Source organism: Syngnathoides biaculeatus, chromosome 9, assembly GCF_019802595.1.
Source record: "Syngnathoides biaculeatus isolate LvHL_M chromosome 9, ASM1980259v1, whole genome shotgun sequence".
Classification (NCBI taxonomy): Eukaryota; Metazoa; Chordata; class Actinopteri; order Syngnathiformes; family Syngnathidae; genus Syngnathoides; species Syngnathoides biaculeatus.
In genome coordinates, this window is record NC_084648.1 from 28,102,387 (window position 1) to 28,118,245 (window position 15,859).

Sequence of the window (15,859 nt, forward strand, 5' to 3'; positions counted from 1 at the left end):
CAAACCAAAGAGTGTGACTTGAAAGCCCTGTCTGGCTTATCTACATTGTCTGGCCTTTTCATAATAAACAGAAACCAATCTGCAGCAGGGTTAGGTGCCACAAATAAACTTCCACAAATCCACAGAAGGAAACTCAAAAATGCTTTGCAGGAATTACATAAGTCTTTTGCGACTGAGAATGTTCATCTGGCTCTTGCCAAAGCTACCTAAGCTGCATCAATAAACCCCCAGCATGTGAAACAGCTATTTCAGTCTTCACTGTGTGACCTCTGACCAAGGAAAAGGCTCACATGCATTCTTTTACGTGACATTCAGCAGCCATTGCATAAAATTTACCGTATGTTGCATGCTGCATTAGCAAAAACAACAGAGAAGTGAACTCAATAAAAACAACTCGGTTTCCTCCATCTCTCTCTCTCCTTTCTCCTTTGTTATTGCCAGAAGCCATTGAAATACAATTGATTAATGGTGTTCAGGTCCCCAAAATCTTCCTCCTGCCTCTTTTAGCCAAGAGTCACACTACACAATGTTTTTGAGAAGAGTTGTGAGATGCAGTTTTACACATGCACAGGCAATATGTGGGCGCACTAAAGCTTGCCTGCAATGTTTGGTCACTTGCAAGGGGCTTAAATTTACACACCAGGTACATTAACAATCAGTCCAGTTCTTACTGCAGGGTAAGCTAAAAGGCAGACATGCTTGTAAAATCTCATGTGACATCACCATCCGGCCATTTTCTAAAATGAGGTTTTAATTTAGTCCAGGCTGACTTTGACAGAGATCTTACAAACCTTACAAACCTTACAAATCTTACAATACAGTAGACAGAGGAAATTGGTGTAAACGAAAACTTTCCGAATGCCTTGGCTGCTCTGGAATATGTGTGCTCAACACATCATTGTCAGAGTCTGCAGTTAATGCATTAACCACTGAGAATAAAACTCCCATACCTACACTGATAAATCATTATAGTCGTACCTATCAGCATGAAATTAGAAGTTGTGGTTGGCTGTCTCAAATTTCCTGTTGGGAACCCTTTTTAGTGCTTACCAAAACCACAAAGAAAGAGAATACTAGAAGGGCTCACAGTCAGGTCATTAGAAAATGCTTGGATTCCAGAGATTTCAGATTATTTTACACAGTAATGAAAGTCTGTGGTTTGTTAACTCTAAATCTTATGACAAACAAATTCACATGCATATGCAAACGTTATCGTTAGAATTTAATCTGACATTTTTCAAAAAGTCAGTGCGGCATGAACGTGACCTTGAATTAGTAACTAAAAAAAATGTTCCTACTGTAACAGTCAGTCTGCCGGGATTGGCTCTAGCCAGTCGATCACCGAAGTGTGGACATTTGCCATAGAAATTGAATATATATCTTTAATGAGAAGGTAGAATCACTTTCTAAATCTTCTGTGCTCCTGTTCTGAAGCCAGTTTTGGATTGATGAGTATAAGAGGAGGTCTCCATGGCTGTAGCACAACATCCCATAGCTAATTCCATGTTAACCAGTTAACAAATGTGGCTCTGGTGTTTGGACCAAAGTAGATGAAACTACACGATAATTTGAGAATCTACCTAAAAATTATTCTTCTAAAACTTCAGGCAATAGTGAACTTCTACCTTTGCACATACAGTACATTACATATTGTCTACATTCAGTATGGACCTTTATATCTGACATTTTAAATATTGGTCTCAGATACGGTTGCATCTTACTCGTTGCAAGCCCATCTCCAAGGCGTTCTCCATTGCAAGCAATGTTAACATCTTCATGGTGTGTGCAGTCATGACGAAGCCACTCCTCCCTCTTGCAGAGCAACAGGCTAGGCTCTTTGCCTGTGCAGATTACGTCATCCAAAAGAATGGGACCAGATGCAACCCCGAAACGAGGGACCAGTGTGATGTCTCGTCCTTCAGGGACCAGAGTTTGGCCTAACCTGCACGGTCCACACATGCATTATAATGCAGCAAAACCAAATGATCATACACGTACTGTATACTGTATGCCGAGGGAACTATTTAAGGGTACCTGTAACCAAGTTGGCGACACACCACTTGAGTGTTTGAGTCTGTCCAACCATCATCACACACCGTTCCCCACTGTCCATGGTAAAAGATCTCTAAGCGTCCCTCGTATCCCACAGTCCCACCTACTAACCTAATGGTACCATCTGTGGAGACAAAAGACAGACATCTACAATAAAATAAAAAATAAAAATCACATGAGAAGTTAAAAATCAGGAAAATAGGTGTACCAGAAGACACACCAAAGAAGTAGGACACTGAGAGGACTGAGGAGAGCCGAAAAGAATACATTGAAATGCGACGGAAGGCAAAGGCAGAAGTGGCGAAGGCTAAACAAGAGGCATATGACGTATGTACACCAGGATGGACACAAAAAAAGGAGACAAGGATCTCAACAGGTTGGCCAGATGGAGAGAAAGAGATGGGAAGGATGTGCAGCAGGTAAGGCTAATTAAGGATAGAGATGGAAATGTGTTGACTGGTGCCAGTAGTGTGCTGAATAGATGGAAAGAATACTTTGAGAAGTTGATGAATGAAGGCACTGTGAGAGAAGGAAGAGTAGAAGAGGGAAGTGTGAAGGACCAGGAAGTGGCAATGATTAGTAAGGGTGAAGAAAGGCAATACAAAAGATCTTCTTCTTTTCCTTTCGGCTTGTCCCATTAGGGGTCGCCACAGCGTGTCATCTTTTTTCATCTAAGCCTATTTCATACATCTTCCTCTCTAACACCCTTAAGGACCAGGAAGTGACAATGATTAGCAAGGGGGAAGTTTGAAAGGCACTACAAAGGGTGAAAAACGGAAAGGCAGTTGGTCCTGATGACATAGTAGTAGAGGTATGAAAGCAATTTCGAGAGGTGGCTGTGGCGTTTTTGACCAACTTATTCAACAAAATACTAGCGGGCGAAAAGATGCCTGAAGAATGGAGGAAAAGTGTTCTAGTTCCCATTTTTAGGAACAAATGTGTCTTGCAGAACAAAGGTGACTTGGAAAGCTGTGGAAACTATAGCGCAATAAAGTTGATGAGCCACTCAATGAAGTTATGGGAAAGAGTAGTGGAGAGTAGACTCAGGAGAGAAGTCAGTATCTGCGAGCAACAGTATGATTTCATGTGTAGAAAGAGTACCACAGATGCATTATTCGCCTTGCGGATCCTCATTGAAAAGTACAGAGAATGTCAGAAGAAGCTACATTGTGTCTTTGTGGATCTAAAGAAAGCCTATGACAGAGTACCAAGAGAGGAACTGTGGTACTGCATGTGGAAAACTGGTGTGGTAGAGAAGTATGTTAGAATAGTACAGGACATGTATGAGGGCACCAGAACAGTAGTGAGGTGTGCCATAGGTGTAGTAGAAGAATTTAAGGTGAAGGTGGGATTGCCTCAGGGAACAGATCTGAGCCCCTTCCTGTTCGTTGTGGTAATGGATAGGCTGACAGATGAGGTTAGACTGAAGTCCCCTTGGATATGATGTTTGCTGATGATATTGTGAAATGCAGTGAAAGAAGGGAGTAGGTGGAGGAACAATTAGAAACATGGAAGCATGAACTGGAAAGGAGAGGAATGAAGATGAGCTGAAGTAAAACAAAATAAATGTGCGTGAATGATAGGGGGTGGAGGGGGAAGAGTGAGGCTACAGGAAGAAGATATAGCGAGGGTGGACGACTTAAAATACTTGGCTTCAACAATCCAGAGCAATGGTGAGTGTGGTAAGGAAGTGGAGAAACGTGTCCAAGCAGGTTGGAACAGCTGGCGGAAGGTGTCTGGTGTTTTATGTGACAGAAGAGTCTGTGCTCGGATGAAGGGCAAAGTTTATAAAACAGTGGTGAGGCTGGCCATGACATACAGATTTGAGACGGTGGCACTGAAGAGACAACAAGAAGCACAATTGGGGCTGGCGGAAATTAAGATGTTGAGGTTCTTCCTTGGAGTGAGCAGGCTGGATAGGAATAGAAATGAGCAAAATAGATGGACATCCAAAGTTGGATGTTTTGGAGACAAGGTTGGAGAGAGCAGACTTCGATGGTTTGGACATGTACAGAGGCAAAAAATGTGTATAGAAGGGAGCTGAGGATGGAGCTTCAACGCAAAAGAGGGTGAGGAAGACCAAAGAAAAGGTTGACGGATGTTGTGAGGGAAGACATGTAGACAGTGGGTGTAAGAGAGGAAGATGCACGAGAGAGGCTTTGATGGAAAAATATGACACGCTGTGGCGACCCCTAACGGGACAAGCCGCATGGAAAAGAAGAAGTTTTGCATACAATTAAACTATTAGATATTGCCATTCAGAGCACACAGTTACATTGTCTTGGAACTAAAAATGATTGTACAATCCAAGCATCCATTAATTCTTTTTCTATAGCACATGTGGCGTATACAGAATAGTTGCAGATGAGCTAGAGCCCATCCCAGCTGACAAGCAGGGGATTGGTTGTCAGCTAATCACAGGGGCACATGTAAGCAAACAGCCATTTACACCCAAATTCCCACATCTTAACAATTTAAAAGAGGGAGAAGTTAAAAATTCTGCACAGAAAGGCAAGATTCAAACCAAGGATCTCCGAATTGTGAGGTCGATTGCATACTACTACTCCACTGTTCAGCCAGAATCGAAGCTTTTTTTTTTTAATTCATTCTAAAAACATTTAGAACAATTGTCCACCCTTCTGATTCCATACGATTAGGTCACAAAGCCAGTAATTGGATTTATTTGCAATTATTTCCATCTCGCTACTGAATATGCAGGAGATGGCTCTAGGGTGATAAGGGCTCCTTTGTTTTTCTCCACAAAGTATAACAAATATTTAAAAGGTTGGTGTCACACAATTATTTTCCCCCCAAAAAACCATCACAAGTTCATGATGATGTAGGTAGCTTCACTTACCTAACAGAGGGCTACAAGAGACCCCAGCATCCTCAGAATGGAGGCAGTTGTGTTCTCCCCAAGCACTTTTCAGACACTGCTCCACAGTGAGTTCATTTCCTGTGCAGCTCACCTTATCCAGCCACACACGGCCTGAACTCTTCCCATAATGGGCCTGGCCCCATGCCCGTGCAATACCACTGAAAGGAAGAAAGATCGTGCAGAAAAAATATAGGAAAACATCCTCGATTTTCTGTTTGTTTATGATTGACCACTGGCTTGTGACTCTAAAAAAACTGTGTGCCTTCACCTCAGCCCCAATTGTCGACATATCACCTCTGCATCACTGTCGTCCCACTGGTCATCACATATGGATCCCCACTGGCCAGCATGGAACACCTCAACTGTGCCCTCAGACATTGACTGGCCTCCTACCAGCCGTACAGGCAGCATCACTGTGTCTGGTAAACATACAGATCAGCACCGAAATTCATAAGAAATGTATACAATCCATCCAAACCTTCTCCCCATTCCAGAGGATGACATACCATGCTGCTTAGTGCAGGTCACAGCTGCAGCCAGAGAGCACTTGCCTCCATTCCACATGGTTTTGGGACACTGGAGCAAGTCAGGTTCATCTCCCTGACAATGGACAGCCCGCCAGTGAAGCTTGGCCATGCTCGGACGAGATAGAGGGAGCGCATGAGCACGGCCTGAGAGGCTGCAGAGGAATTGGGACTCCAAATGTAAATCCAGATTTGGGATGACAAAAGGGTTTTAAAGAGAAACACAGACTAACAGTTCTGCTTCTTAACTATTTCCTGCAGATCCCACTGCAAAGCTGGTGACGAGCCTTTCAAAGCAGAAAGGCTTCAACCTGCTTACAATGCCCTTTAGCCACGTGCAAGTTCACGATCTGCCATTCCGAAGAAAATATATCATAAGCAATTTTGCACCCTGCAGTGTCCAATAACTGGCCATGTGACGCATATAACTGGCTATTCTGCCAAACATATGGCTGACATTACTGTTCTCGCATTCTGCTCTGAGTTCTCTTGCATGAAAATGCATGTATGCGTGCCAGAGCGGGTTTTAGTGTCAACAGATGGAAGTATGCAGCATGGTCCTCCATGTCATGACACTTGTACACGTGTTTCTTTTTCAACATCCCCAACTTAAAGTGTTACATTGCCTGGTTTTATATTTAGAGGTGAAAGAAAATGTAAGACCAGGTTGTGCATTTGGAAATTAACACAAAGGCTGAAAAGAGTGCGAGAGAGTGTAAGGAGCAGGAGTTGTGGTAACAAGGTAAATAAATGGAGCACTCAGTACTTTCAGGGGAAGCAGGTTTGGAATGCAAAGGGCACTGACAATAAAAGGAAAAAAAAGTAAAAATAACTACTGACGTGCTTATGCTTTGTAAAATTCTTAAACCTCCCTTTCAATTTCGCATCATGCTGTCATTATCTGGTAGATAATTGAAGACTGCATAGCATTGTGAGTTTTTATGGTGCACGTGCATCAAATATGAATGCAAGACAGGGAAGCACAGAACAAAAAGTCTCAATCCAGTGATTTTTTTTAGATGAAATAAAAATGATGGGATGGAAAAGACATTAAATGGTCATTAATTCAATCATTTTCCGTACCGCTTATCCTCACTAGGGTCTCCGGCATGCCTATTGCAGCTGACTCTGGACGAGAAGCAGGGTATACAGACACCCTGAAATTTTTACCAGCCGATCACAGGCAACATATCAAAAACAACCACTTCGCTCACATTCACACCTATGGGCATTTTACAGCCTTCATTTAACCGTGCATATATTTGGGGTGCGGGAAGAAATCATAGCACATGGAGAAAAGCAATGAAGGCACAGGGAGAACATACAAACTATACAGAAGTGAGAATGAATTTGAACCCAGGTCCTCAGAACTGTGAGGTAGATGTGCTAACTAGTTGTCCACCATGCCCCTAATTTAACTATCATTTAGCTAAAAGACAACAAATTACATTTTGCCCCCTTCTCTGCGGAATCATAATATAAGTGCTAACAACATTATGTCCGCAGATGGAGGTTTTAATAGAATTGTACATTATTTCCATAAATGAATCATTCCTTTGTTTTACATGCCATTTTAAAAGTGTCAGAATGGGAACGTATGCATGAGTGCACACTCACCCCTTGCCAAGCTGCCTGCACACAACTGCAGCCTCTTCATCACGCCAGTCGTCGCTACATACGGAGCCCCACACTCCATCCACGTAGACCTCCAACCTGCCTTCTCGTTTGGAGCGGCCTCCTTGCAGTCGTACTGAACCTTGACGTGCGGAGCGGGGGACATCCCATGCAGAAGAATTGTATTTATTTATTTGTTTGTTTGTTTCTTTAGTTATAAGCACAGGTTTGTCATCAAAACAATACAAAAGAACTCTGTTTAAGTCGGGAAAACTCTAAGACTGTGATTCGCAATCAGTGTGTCATGTTAGCGCTTACGGTGTGCCGCAGGAAATGATCAAATTTCACTTAATTGGTCAAAATATTATTTATTTACAATAAATAATGTATCTTTGTTCATCTATCTATGGCAGCAGCATATGAAGACAGACAAACAAATAAATGTTACTCTATTAGATATCTGAAAGTGTATACAGTAATTTATTGGCATGTCCACTTTTTGTGATATTTTTTGGGTTTGTTTGTTGGTGTGCCATGACATTTTTATAATGTAAGATATGGGCTTTGGCTCAATAAAGGTTAGGAATCACTGCTTAAGAGATAATGACTCACACTAGTCCATTTGTTTTTATGTGTGGTTATAAATCTGTCGCATGTGTGACAAAATTACTGTATCATATTTCACTTAGGTTCATGGGAAGACATCTACGACAGGTTTAACCACATTATCAACAAAGAGATAAGGACATATAAGGTAGTTTTTAGAGCAGGAAGGGTGTTGAAATATCTGTTTGGCATTCCAACTCAACAGAGCACTTTTCATGACACTGACAAGTCTACGAGGTCTCCCTAAAGTATGCACCTACATGCAATTGATGGGAATGTGGACTTACTGTATTAAGTTCAAATGAAAGAATTTTTACATTACACGTGTTAGAACTGACATTGAAGTTATTTGTTAACAGTATAAAACGTTGAAAATGTGATTTATTGAACATAATATTTTTTCTCTCTTGGTCCAGATTTTAGGGACACCTTTGTTTAATTAGTGGATCTCACTAACATAGAACAACACTGATTCTATTATTATTATCTATTTTGAAAAATGTACCGGTAAATTATCGGATGCGCACGTCATGATACTTTGTAAGAGTAACCTGATTAACATACACAAAAAGAAATGTATCACAGCAAGAGACCTACCGATGCAGGGTGGAGCTATAGTTTTCCATTCACGTTAGAGGACACCAACTGTAATTTGAGTAGTGATCGTCCACATATACTTAATAAATACAAGGCTGAGACAAACGTATGAGAATTATAAAGGACTCGAACACCAAGCGAGAGTAACATTCCTGGTCAGATATACAATCCATGCATGTATTGAAATTAATATCCATCCATCAATTTTCTGAGGCGCTTATCCTCACTAGGGTCGCGGGAGAACAGGAACCTATTCCAGCTGTCGTTGGGCAGGAGGCAGGGTACACCCTGAAATGATTGGCAGCCAATCACAGGGCACATGGAGACAGACAACAGGCGCACTCACAATCACACCTAGGGTAATTTAAAGTCTACAATTAATGATTGATAAGAAATGATCAGTGTATTTAATGTATGTGACTATATTGCACTATTTTGCATGACAAAACCACAATTTCAACATGTTCAAGGTGTACCCTGCCTTCTGCCTGCTGACCGTTGGGATAGGCTCCACCACTCCTGCGACCCTTGCGACAAAGAAAATGGATGGATGGAAAACCACAATTTATCCTTCATATTTATACTTTATGGTGGCACGGTGTTTCAGCTGGTAAATGTGTTGGCCACACAGTTCTGAGGTCCCGGGTTCAATCCCAGACTCGCCTGTGTGGAGTTTGCATGTTCTTCCCGTGCCTGCGTGGGTTTCCTCCGGAAACTCCAGTTTCCTCCCACGTCCCAAAAACATCCAATATTAATTGGACACTTTAAATTGCCCCGAGCTGTGATTGTGACTGTGGCTGTTTGTCTCAATATGCCCTGCGATTGGCTAGCTGCCACGTCAGGGTGTAGCCAGCATCATGCCCGTAGACAGCTGGGATAAGCTCCAGCACTCCCCCCGACCATCGTGAAGATAAACGGCAAAGAAAATGAATGGATGGCTGGATTTCTACTTTGTACTTCACACTTCATGCAGTACATTTTTGAATGAGAAACAGTTATGAGCATGTCATCCAAACAGAGTATTTCAAATGGCAGGATTTTTGTTTAATGGAGGTCTTGTATTGGATCACTGCATCTTTTCATATAATGATCTGTTTTTAAACAAACAATATTGTTGAATTATATTGTGCAGAATTCAGACCCATTGTTTCAAAGTTGGTCAACGTAAGGAGATTTTGAAGTGGTGATCTACTGGGTTGTTTCAATATCGCAATAAACCTCATTATAACTTTCCAAATGCTTATTTTTACTGACCACATGTGTTAAAAAAATGAAAGCATAATTGTTCTTGGTTGTCAACACGAGATGAAAACCAGTCAATGGTAATGGAGAAAGTGTTCGGCCATGTGATGTCTTTCCAGGCCTGCTGTATAGGTGTATACCTTGTTTACAGTCGCAGTAGCCCCAGTCAACTCTGCCTCTCTGGTTCCGGAAGAAGCACCATGCGCGGATTCTCCCGTCAGGGTTCCGGCACTGATTGTGCTCCCCGACGCCTTTGCCCGGGTGACGCTCCGCGAAGCCGCCCACCTCACTCCAGTTCATGCACCGTGCGCCGGACTCGGTGACGTCGATCGCGCCCCGGTATGAAACGCCTGAGCCGCGGCTCCGTGCGCATTCGCCGAACGGCTGAATAAATGACGAGTGGATGCCGCTCGGCCACAGGAAAGCGGCCGTGAGGACGAGGAAGACCGCCTTCATGTCAGGGATCTGGCGCGTGGATCCTAGAGCTTGGCATACGGCAGGAATAGAATAAACTGAGGAGAAGGAAGCCAGACGCATCGCGACGTGAGGGAGAGTGGGGTGGGAGCAAATCAATGAAGCTGCATATACAGTAGCGTGTTACATGAGTGGGCAAATTAAGACTAGGCCTACATACTGGATATATATATAAATACTGGATGGACATATATATAACATTATTGGTCCATATCTTAAATATTTCCGTCAATTGTAGTCATTTTTCAGATACCATCCATCCATCCATTTTCTGAGCCACTTATCCTCATGAGGGTCGAGGGCGTGCTGGAATCTATCCAAGCTGTCATCAGGCAGGAGGCAGCGTACACCCTGAACTGGTTGCAGGGCAATCACAGGGCACATGGAGACAAACAACAGTCGCACTCACAATCGCATCTAGGGGCAATTTAGAGTGTCCAATGAATGCAACAATGTTTTGTGGATGTGGGAGGAAACCAACGTGCCCGGAGAAAACCTACACAGGCATAGGGGAGAACATGCAAACTGAACGCTGGTCCTCAGAACTGTGAGGTCAATGCTTACAGCTGTGCCACATACCATAATATAAAATAAAGTGATTGTGGAGTGTACACAATTTGTACTTTCCACTCCATCATAGGATTTAAACAGCATTATTATGTTTATTTTTTTAATGGCAGTTAACTACCAATTTATGGTTAGGTAACCCTAATTTATGTAAATACATAAATAAATAGCAGGGTGCTGATCAGTTAATCAATGGAATAAAAAAAAAAAAGGCTTCATGAGAACACTACAGTGACTAAACCAGACAATAGTAAAAAGGAAGCCCAGACAGCACACGGCTGGCCCACAGTGTAACTAATTGCGTGAGCGCCACTAACACCAATGAAAATAAGCATGTGTGCTGTCAAGCAGTGTAATTTCTGAAGTAATTATCTTGTTGCACACAACTTATCTTTATCATGAAACAGCTCAAGGTCACAACATGCCTGGGAACAAACGGGATGCACCAAACTGGCTGGAAAAGAGTCAGCAGTCAGAACATAAAACAAGAAGGCATGTGAAGATTGTATAAAGCTAATACAAGTAATACAGTGAAGAAAACAAGTATGTGAACACCCTGGTATACTGCAAGTTCTCCCACTCATAAATCAAGGAGAGGTCTGAAATTTTCATCGTAGGTGCACGTCCACTTTGAGAGAGAATCTAAAAAGAAAAAATCCAGAAATCACAATGTATGATTTATTTGTGTGATACAGCTGTAAATAAGTATTTGAACACCTGTTTATCAGCTAGAATTCTGACGCTCAAAGACCTGTTAGTCTGCCTTGAAAAGTCCACCTTCACTCCATGTATTATCCTCAATCAGATGCACCTGTGTGAGGTCGTTAGCTGCATAAAAACACCTGTCCACCCCATACAATCAGTAAGACTCAAACTTGTAACCTGGCCAAGACCAAACAGCTGTCCAAAGACACCAGAGACAAAATTGTACAACTCCACACGGCTGAACTTTTTGCTCATAATTCCAATAACTGTGTTTAGAGAAAGATGAATGATGAGTTCCATCCCAAGAACACCATCCCTACTGTGAAGCATGGGCTGGTAGCATCATGTTTTATGGGAGTTTTTCAGCACATGGGACAGGACGATTGCACTGTATTAAGGAGACGATGACCGTGACCATGTATTGTGAGATTTTGGGGGACAACCTCTTTCCCTCAGTCAGAGCATTGAAGATGGGTCGTGGCTGGGTCTTTCAACATGACAATGACCCGAAGCACACAGCCAGGAAAACCAAGGAGTGGCTTTGTAAGAAGTATATCAAGGTTCTGGCGTGGCCTAGCCAGTCTAAAGGCCTAAACCAAATAGAAAATCTTTGGAGGGAGCTGAAACACCGTGTTTCTCAGCAACAGCTCAGAAACCTGTCAGATGTAAAGAAGATCTGTGTGGAGGAGTTGGCCAAAATCCCTCCTGCAGTGTGTGCAAACCTGGTGAACACCAGCAGGAAATGTTTGACCTCTGTAATTGCAAACAAAGGCTACTGTACCAAATATTAACATTGGTTTTCTCATGTGTTCAAATACTTATTTGCAGCGGTATCAAACACATAAATTGTTAAAAAAATCATACATTGTGATTTCTGGATTTTTCTTTTTAGATTATCTCTCTCACAGTGGACATGCACCTACGAGGAAAATTTCAGACCCCTCCATGATTTCTAAGTGGGAGAACTTGTAATATAGCAAGGTCTTCAAATACTTATTTTCTTCATTGTATCTGGTATTTATAAAACAAATTTTCCAACTCAACTCCCCCCTTTTCATTATATCAACTCATTCCGCGTTGTTGTCCAAAGATTGTTGTCCAAAGACGTCATTCAAAATTGACCTATCCATCTGATGGCATTTGAACACATCAAGGGTGGTTTTTTTTTTTTTTGGGGGGGGGGGGAATCAGTGGAGGAGGGTCTTGTGTAGTTATGTGTGATGGTCATGTCTCTGGATAATGGCAATAATGAATGGCAAACTGTGGAGGGCAACTATGCCTTGATGTGAACTTCCCTCCCTCTGAATGAAGAAGAAGAAGAAGATAGACGCAGGGAAGAGGAGTTAATGAGAAGAGGCAAACATAATGGCAGAAAAGGCAAAATGAAAAAAATCCTGTGAAATATAAGCTTTCAGTAATAGAATTATAATGTGACAAAGCAAGAAAAATATTCCTGTGACCAACAGGAATGACACCTTTGCTCAACCGTGGGAATTTATGATGATACTCTGAGCTGATCCCTTTGCACCAAAGCTATCGCTGAAAATGCTGGGCCATATGGTGAGATACACTCGGGCATTTGCCTTCTAATAACCATCTGCCAACCAGGATTTCAGTATATGGGATCCGGAAATCGTCTGACGGGTGACCTCTCTCTGGTTTGTTGGGAAACAGCTGAGCTTCATCCCAAGTTCCTGTGGATGATCATGGAGATGAAGATAACTCCTTTGCAGCGAAGGTGAGCTACATTGAGCAATCAAAAATGTTCCCTTCTCCTCTACTTCAATCCTTGTGACATCACCATAATTTAGTCACACTAGTTCACATTGCAATGTAACCTCTATTGTCAGTACTGATTTGAATTTTTCATTTCCAGCTTGTTCACCTTGCAGTAATGCAACACCCGCGAGTCAAACTTATTTTAGGAGTGCGACAAAGAAAGGTAGTGGTTTTTTTTTTTTTTACCCTTGTAAAATACACTGTGGATAAGAGGTATTATCTTTTAATCGGATGTATTTTTTAAAATTTACAGATTATGCTTCCAGCAGCAGCTCCCATTCCAGTCACCAATGCAAACAAGAATGAAAATGAAAAAAAAATGACAGCTTTTGTCTTCTCCATGTCTCATTACAGCAATTTCAACAATGTATTTTTATAGTAATACTTATATGCTAAATTCTACAGGTTGTGTTTCGAGCAGAAATAGATACTGGTTTCAAGGAAAATGGCAAGAATAACACCAAAATGTTGGTCATACATTTTTGGATTCTATGTGCAAAGCAAGCAAACCAAAGCGAAGCAAATGTACTCATATAGCACACTTCATTCACAAGGTAACGTAATGTGTTTTACATGATTAAATGAATTTGAATACAAATAAATAAATCATTTTAAACAGGGAAAAAAACGATTAAATTGACAACAAAATATACACACCGGTACCTTGGTTTTCGAACATCTTGGTTGTCGTACAAATCGGTTTTCGAACGAAAATTTAGAGACTTTTTTTCTTTGGTTTTCAAACGAAAATCGGTATTGGAATACCCCGACCAGCTGACCCACGATATTTTGTTATTGTGCTTTCGAACGCACCCCCGAAAAAAAATGGAAAAGATGTAACGTGTGCAACGTGGCACAACCAGTTGACTTTTCCCAGTTTTTTCTTCAAATTGAGCAACATTGACCCCAGATCATGTCTCCAAAGAAGGTAAGTGGAACTGCTGGTGCTGAAAAAAGGAAAGTGGTGCGTAAAACTGTCGACTTCAAGAAGGATTTGATAGCCGAGCACGAATCTGGTGTGCGTGTTTCTGAGCTATCGAAGAAGTATGGCATGGCGAAAACGACGATCAGCACTATCCTGAAACACAAGGATGCCCTTAAAGCAAGTGGTGTTGCTCAAGGAGCAACCGTGTTGACCAAGCAGAGGCCACAGATCTTGGAGGAAGTCGAAAAATTCCTTCTTATTTTCACGAACGAGCAGCAGTTAGCTGGCGATAGTGTTGGCGAGGAAGGGAAGAGAGGTCGTCTAATGAGGCTGAAGGCAGGAAGGATGTCTCAAGTGCCGATATTAAAGCAATCTGTGCTAAATGAAACGACATCCATAATTTTGTAGAACTTTATTGCCTGAAAAAAGCTGAATGTTGCAGAGCACTGCAAAATTTTAATTATGTTGTTATGAGCCACTTCAGAAAAGTGCTTAAAAGACGGCAGAAACAAACGTTAGATTTGTTCTTTGTGAAAAAGGGGCGAGTCACCCCCACCGAGGACACCTGAAACTGCATTGCTTTTTTCTTTTGTTCCATTAACCCTACCTCTAGTTGCAATTTAATTATTTTGACGTTGTGTCGTTTCTGTGCAAGTAAAAAACAATTTGTCCGCCCCCCCCCCCTCATTATTGGTTGTTTAATGTTATTCTGCACTTTTGTTAATAAAAAAAAGGTTTACAAGGGGGGGGGGGAGTCACGACGGATACGGCAATGCACTCCCAGCCTAGCATACTCTACTAGGCTAAAGCAGACATTTTAAGCAAAAAATAAAAATATTTCTTCAATGATTTAATTATGTAAAATATTTAAACTATACATCTATTTCTACTATGCATTTTATTATCAGGAAAAACTAAAAAAATCAATTTAAAAAAAGCTATTTTTTCGGCTTGGAACGCACTATTTCATTTTCCATTCATTGTAATGGGAAAACGTGCTTCGGTGTTCAGATGTTTTGGTTTTCAACCAGCCTTCTGGAAGGGATTGTGTTCGGGAACCAAGGCACCACTGTATATACAAAATAAAAAAATAAAAGTACAATTAAAAACCGCTTACAGTGCAAGAAATATAATTAAAAGTGCAAATAATCTAAAAAGCATGAGAAAAAAGAAGAGTTTTCAACCTGGATTTAAAAACGTTGACACTTTGGGCTGACCTCACCTCTGTTGGCAACTTATTCCATTTGTGTGCAGCATAAGAACTAAATGCTGTTTCATCATGTTTGCTTTGGACTCTGTGCTCCACTATTTGACCTGAGTCAGTTGATCTCAGAGCTCTATTGGGTTTATATTCCGTAAGGACTTTAGAATTGCAGTAATTTGCAATAACTTCTATGTTCTGGTCAGAACCCGAGGAGCAGCATTTTGAATGAGCTGTAGCTGTTTAATGCTCTTTTCAGCAGTCTCGTCTACTTGAGATAAAAGCATGGATGAGCTGTTCCTGGCCTGCTGAACACATAAAAAGCTTCATTCTAGAAATGGTCTTCAGATGGTAAAAAGCAGTTTTTCTGATTGATTTGATATAACTGTTGAAAATCAGGTTGGAACCTATCGGAACACCAAGGTTTCGGACTCAGTCTTTGTTTTTAAAGATACAAGTGAGTACAGGCATTTGCTAACAGCAATTCTCTTTTCTTTGTTGCCAAAACAATTCTCAGTCTCAGTTTTGTTGTGGTTTAGCTGAATAAATTTTGGCTCACTCAATTATTTAGACTGTGTAACAAAACCTCGATTGAATTATAGCCATCTGGAGACACTGCTACATGTAATTGTGTGTCATCTGCATAGTTAAGATGGTCAAAATTAAAATTTCAAAATTTTTGACCCAAGGGTAGC

The 15,859-nt window shown here is 41.4% G+C and overlaps 1 protein-coding gene and 1 long non-coding RNA gene across 5 annotated transcripts in view; one reads left to right on the forward strand and one right to left on the reverse strand.

Annotated features, from left to right (window-relative positions):
• The window catches only part of prss12 (serine protease 12), a 43,468-nt gene extending 33,417 nt beyond the window's left edge, over positions 1 to 10,051 (reverse strand). For all 4 annotated transcript variants that reach the window (XR_009796529.1, XM_061830840.1, XM_061830841.1 and 1 more), the window contains exons 1-7: positions 9,654 to 10,051; positions 7,072 to 7,210; positions 5,437 to 5,609; positions 5,199 to 5,349; positions 4,910 to 5,088; positions 2,035 to 2,176; positions 1,722 to 1,942 (exon numbers count right to left, since the gene is read on the reverse strand). Coding sequence is in view for 3 of the 4 variants with exons in the window: in XM_061830840.1 (XP_061686824.1) it covers positions 1,722 to 1,942; positions 2,035 to 2,176; positions 4,910 to 5,088; positions 5,199 to 5,349; positions 5,437 to 5,609; positions 7,072 to 7,210; positions 9,654 to 10,050 (1,402 nt within the window). In the remaining variant the exon portion in view is untranslated. The remainder of the gene's footprint in view (positions 1 to 1,721; positions 1,943 to 2,034; positions 2,177 to 4,909; positions 5,089 to 5,198; positions 5,350 to 5,436; positions 5,610 to 7,071; positions 7,211 to 9,653) is intronic.
• LOC133506575 (uncharacterized) lies at positions 9,725 to 13,634 on the forward strand. The gene is made up of 5 exons (XR_009796530.1): positions 9,725 to 9,852; positions 12,726 to 12,819; positions 12,934 to 12,997; positions 13,136 to 13,201; positions 13,292 to 13,634. It is a non-coding gene; the product is annotated as an uncharacterized LOC133506575 (long non-coding RNA).
• Positions 13,635 to 15,859: the final 2,225 nt, after the last annotated feature.